The 6000-nt window shown below is 42.1% G+C and overlaps 1 protein-coding gene across 1 annotated transcript in view; it reads left to right on the top strand.

Moving 5' to 3' along the window:
- The window catches only part of Cfap61 (cilia and flagella associated protein 61), a 230095-nt gene that overhangs the window by 183218 nt on the left and 40877 nt on the right, over nt 1–6000 (top strand). Inside the window, exon 26 of the mRNA XM_013027044.1 lies at nt 845–1050. Coding sequence (XP_012882498.1) covers nt 845–1050 — 206 coding nt within the window. The remainder of the gene's footprint in view (nt 1–844; nt 1051–6000) is intronic.

The following is a 6000-nucleotide window of genomic DNA, read 5'->3' as shown; positions in this document are numbered from 1 at the left end:
TCCATCAGAAAGAATGACATTGCCCCATTTGTTAGGAAATGGAAAAACTTGGAAAAAAGTATATTAAGTGAAGTAAGCCAGGCCCAAAGAAACATAGGTCCCATGGTTTCCCTTATTTGTAATAACTAGTATGTGTCTGAGACAAGCAGAAAAGGTCAGATAAGTTGATGTTAGGCGAAGTGAGCCCCAAGATAAGTATTCAAATGTTTTTTTTTCTTTCTTGTGATTGTTTCTAACATATTTATAAGATTATTTCTTTGTTGCTTTGTATGTCCCTCCTCCACAGTATCACCCCTGCTTTCATTGTATTTGATATTGGTATAATTTGTGGAGGGAAGGGCAAAAACAAACCATTTAAATAGGGATACAGGTGGACCCATTGCAACAATGAGATGTAAAGTCGTTATGTTGAAAAACGAACTACACCTGTGGCCGGGCAGGGCCGGGTGAGGGGGTGGGGTGGGAGGGGGATAGGAAGGAATGGGAAGGCCAAACAAAGGAGGAGGCAACAATGCTGGATAAGAAATGTACTCATTACCTTGCCCGTGTAATTATAATCCCTCTGTACAATATTGTCACAATAAATTTTTTTAAAAAAAGAAATATAACAGCGCAATCATGGTTTAAAATACCTTGAGGAATATTTAGTCACGAAGTCTGCATCTGGGGTGCGTGACACACTGTAATCTTCCGGTGAGTGTAGTCAATATCCATGACGGTTATTTGGAACAAATGATAAGATATAACCTGTCTGTTAGATGTGAAAAGTCACTCTAAGATAGTTCCCAAAGACTAGAAATGTTTCTAATGTTGTTTTTTGTTCTTTCTCTTGCTGTGCTCCTAGGGCTCACAACTGATAACAGGTAATGCAAAAGAAGGGACATACTTCCGTATTCACATTAACAGGTATAGAATAATAGAGACGATCACCTGTCTTTCTAAGACACCTTTTCCTGTCTCCAACTACCTCCGCCTGTTCGGCCAGCATGAGCAAACCCTCAACAATCTGAGTGATCGTTACGATGACAAATTGATCTCAGATTTCTACAGGTAAGTTCTACCTTGTGTTGGATTGCAGAAAATAGGCCTCCTAAATGAGGTATGCGTGTTGTAATTCACCATAGAGCAAAACAAGAATCTCTCTGCGAGAAGCTGCAGTGGTTCAGCTTTTGTTCTAATGTAATCAAAAAAGACCTGAACCTCTAACACTGGCTGGAGACTAAAAGGGACATGTGGAGAAGTACAGCTGTGTACAGCTTTCATGCCTGGAAGGCTGAGATGACATGATACATTCCTTTCCACGTGGGACTGTTAAGCAGTGGTCAGAACCTCAAAGGAACATTTGAGATCCAGATATGGAAGGACCTAGTGGGAATCCCATACCACCACACAAGCAGTTTGTGATCCCAGCCTTTTCCCTTCCAGAACATGGGCAAGTAGAGGTGAGTGAGGTTTGCCAAGATTCCAAAAAGATTTTCTGCACTTGATAATCAAAATCCTTCTCTCAGTAGTAAGTGATTTATTTAAATCTTTTTCATGTCTTTCAGTGAAGGTTTTTATTATTTTTTCCGTGAATAGTTTGCACAATTTTTGTTTGATAGGACCCAAAGGTGTTTTACTTTCTATTGTAACTACCAATATCATCATCAATTGCTGCTAGTATATAGAAATGGCTTAGTTTGGGGTATGGGTCTATGCCCTGCAAATTTAGTGAACTCTTTCACTAATTCAAATAATTTTTTATTGAGTCTTCTAGATTTTCCACATAGAGTAAACTGTATCATCTGCAAAAAAGGGACGTTCTGTTTCTTCTTTTCAAATCTTTGTGATTTCTATTTATTTTTCTTGTCCTACCGCACTGGCTAAATTTTTTAGTGTAAAATACAGTAGGAATATTTAGGGATGTCATCTTTGCCTCATTCTTAAAGGGAATGTGTCAAGTATTAAGTGTGCTGTGATTGCCTTTTATAGTGTTATAGAAAATTCCGTTGATACCCCCCTTTTTTTTTTTTGGTCCAGTCATGGGGCCTGAATTCTGGGCCTGGGCGCTGTCCCTCAGCTCTTCAGCTCAAGGCTAGCGCTCTACCACTTGGGCCGCAGCGCCACTTCCGGCTTTTGTCTTTTTGCTTATATGGTGCTGAGGAATAGAAACAGGGCCTCATTGATGCAAGGCAAGCGCTCTACCACTGAGCCACCTTCCCAGCCCTGATACCCATTTTTGTTTCAGTGCATGGAAATGTACACATGCAAATTGAACCTGGGGTCTTGTGCTTATTAATAAGCACATGCTCTGCTTAGCATCATTATCATTAATGGATTTGGGGTTTGTTTCCAGAAGGAATATCTAATTTCTGAAATTGCTTTTACTTTCAAACATAAACTAAATTTTGATAAAATGTCATAGGCTTTCCCTCCTCAAACCTTTTGTTGATTTGATATTAATCTTAATGTTAATCTGAAAAACATTTAATTTTTTAATTTTTAACTTTTTAAAATTAAATATTAATTAAAAAAATTTAAATTCAATCCAGGCTTGAAGCTGGTGGCTTACACCTGTAATCTTAGCTCCTAAGGAAGCTGAGCTTTGAGGATTGTAGTTTGAAGGCATCCTGGGCAGGAAAGTTAATGAGACTCCTATCTCCAATTAGCCACCAGAAGTCTGAAAGTGGAGCAGTGGCTCAAGTGGTAGAGCATTAGCCTTACGCAAAAAAGCTCAGGGACAGTGCCAGGCCCAGAGTTCAAGTCCAAACACACACACACAAGCAAAACTATTTGCTCCTTATTTTGTACCTAAGATTTTATCAGTCTTACCCAAAACATTTTAGTTCTAGATCAGTTGTCTGCTAAAAAATTCTACTTGCTAGTGAATGATAAGCTAAGAATCTTCTCTAGACAGAGAAATGTTTTCACATTTGACCAAATTCAAACTTCTGGTTGGCTTGTCTCTCCTTGAAACATTAGCATTAGTGAGCTTGAGACCGCCAGTCAGGGCGCAGCTGTTGTTAACTGATGAAAGCAATCATTTCACAAAGTTAATTTGATCTCAGAGTGAACATTCAAAATGGCCAAGCAAGACAGGACAGCCCTGGATAGCAAGAGATGTTGATTGACATCTGTCAGAAAGAAATAAGGAGCAAAAAGACACCACTGGTCATTTGTCAAGGCGCTGCTGAGGGTGCCCCATACCTTGGCAGGCGCACCCATACATGTGTTCATGTACACATGCAGCTGTGGCCACATTCTTCTCAAGTGCCACGAAGTGCTGCCAGGCCTCAGTGCTGATTCTTGGCCCAGCACCACCGGCCCTGTCTGTTGTCAGACTGGAGAGGCGGTTTCCAAGCCCGGTGAATGGCCCAGCTGATTTTGGCTGTGATATGATTACTGATTGTTTTCCTGACCTTGGCGGCACCGGCACCATCAGTCCTTCAAACCTGGGCATATTTCCTTTGTGCACCTCCATCCACCACATCTGGGAGCTCTTTTCTCCACACTGGAAGGGGTTGATCATTAGCCACTCAGTTGTTGTTGTTTTTTTATTTGTTTTTCTGCAAATCAGCCATGTCTTCAGTATCTGTTCCTCTCCTGGTTCAGAAAAGCCCTCTGGATCTTTATCTTCTCCATTCACCGGTCCTGGCTGTGCCAATGAGAACAGTGGCAGCCACTTGGATCAGACTTTGCTGTGGCAGTTGAGGCCTCATGAGCAATGACTCTTTTTGCAGCCATATGGGAACTAGTGGTGGCAAGCGAGCCATGGTGGGACACAGGCAGACAGCTGCCATCGGAGTGCAGTGATACTGAGAGGTGGCAGCCCAGGCTGGCTCCGAGGCTGTCTATATTTTGTTCTTTATTTTCACCTTGGAGTGCCAGTACAAACCACTGGCACCGAAGGGGAAGAGACTAATTCACTCCTGAGGAGTGTGTGTGTGTGTGTGTGTGTAAGACAGAGAGAGATGAATTAATCAGATGGTTGATTTCATATGAGTCCATTTCTTTATTGCTCACATTTTTGTTTTTTTGTTTTAATTTTTATCTTTAAGGCGTTGTACAAAGGCGTTATCATTCAACAAAGTAGAATATGAAAACAGTGAATCTTGATCAGTGTCACCCCTTTCATCATTCTCCCCAATCCCTCCCAATCCCAATTTTCTTAATTTTGCACAATATGCATTGAATTTTTTTCAATACATTTTTATTGTAAAACTACTGTTGCATGGGCCTTGATCACGACATTTCCCCTTCCTCTCTTTAGCCCATTTACCATTCATTTCTAAGCAACCAGCATTTGAAAGTCACACTATATTACTAAAATCTACCTTTTCCCAGTTTTCCTCTTAAAGCATTCCTGTTGCACAGGTCCCATGTGTACACATGTGCCCCCCCCCCGACACACACACCTACACTTAACCCCCCTCCCCCACATCTCCCTGCCTGCTAAGTACTTTGTGTGGTGACCTTGAACAGACTCTACCTCCCTGCTGAGACTGTCGCTCCCTCCAGGACAGCAGAGGTGACAGGAACTCGCAGAGTTCAAGAAGCTGGGAAATGGCTCTGTGGGTGGAGGGAGGGAGAGACCAGGCAGGCAGCCTCCTGAGCTGCTGCCTCTTAGGGACTTTAACAAAGCCTGTTCCCACATTTCCTCTCCTTTCTTAGCCGTACCTCATCTTTTTACCTCCACTTATCAATGACCCTACAAAAGAAAGGTCTTGCCTACTGACTCTCCCCTCCTTAGCCTTAATTAACAGACTGTAGCATCTTTTGTCCTCACAGCATGAATAGGTCCTGCCCTAGCTTCATTGTTCAAGCCCATCAGATACTCAGATACCTTGATTAAATCACCTCTCTTCACATCTTAACATCTCAGCTCTCAAAACCACCCCCAACCACCCTCTCCTCCTGTGAGCACTGCCATCTCCTCCACACTTTCCCCAACACTCGACAGCCTATTTTTAGTGGGTAAGTGCTCCTGTGCACAATATTCTAAATGGGATCTGAGTAGGCCCTGTAAAAGGCGGCCATTACCTGTTTGAACTGTGAGGCTCCAGAAGTTGTTTCCTCAGGAAAGCCACCTTGTGCCGGCTCCCTGTTCAGAGCTGCAGAAGAGGAGCTGGCCTACATGGTCCCCTAATTATTTATTAGACTCCAAATGGAATCATTCGCTCATGACTGGCGTTTCTGTTCCTGTCTACACAGTTGCCTTGTACCTTGTCAGACAGTAAACTGCACACTACATTCCAGGTGCCCATTTTCCCAGACTTTTCAAAATCTTGAAATGTGACTGTCTACACTGCCATGTCAATTCCTTTGTAAGTACCTAAAAAGTGTTGACTGGTAGGTTACCTCTGTGCTATAGTCTGGAGCTAGAATGTGCCCCAAAGGCTCATGCGCCCCCAGAGTGATACAATTAGGAAAGGATGGAACCTTTAGGAGGTAGAGCCTGATGGGGAGTATTGAGGTCATTAAGGCAGGCCTTCAAAGGGAATGGTAGGACCTCAGCCCCTTCTCCTTCCTCTGCTTTTCTTCCTGGCTGTGAAGTGAACAGGTTTCACTCCACCATACACTCCTCATCATTGCTATCCACCATCCCACCAGAGACTTTATAACTTGATTAGCTCAGGTATTTTGTTACAGCAATAGAAGGCCGACTAACACAATTCTACAATCTTCCCTGTGAGCCACTTGCCATGTCACTGGCCTGAATATAGTGCTTCTTTAATCATTCAAATGAGAAAAGGCTTTAAAACTCATTAGACATAGCTACTGGCAATTATCTATATGGAGATACACATGATATTTAATAGACTTGTTTGCAGTTATGCTCTAAGATAAAAAAAATTACTAGGTAGGAGTCATTACAATGAAGTGAGAAGTCCAGTGGTTTATTTAAAGTAATAATATATGTACTAAGATTAGAGTTAATGTACCTTCCAAGGCCCTTTACAAGGGAATAGGTCAAATATTTCTATATAGCTACCCTTGAAGGAGATTTCATTTCAAACCACT

The sequence above is a fragment of the Dipodomys ordii genome, unplaced genomic scaffold (assembly GCF_000151885.1).
Source record: "Dipodomys ordii isolate 6190 unplaced genomic scaffold, Dord_2.0 Scaffold99, whole genome shotgun sequence".
In the NCBI taxonomy this organism is placed as follows: domain Eukaryota; kingdom Metazoa; phylum Chordata; class Mammalia; order Rodentia; family Heteromyidae; genus Dipodomys; species Dipodomys ordii.
Note: the sequence above shows the minus strand (reverse complement) of the source record. Positions and strands in the feature narration are given on the sequence as shown.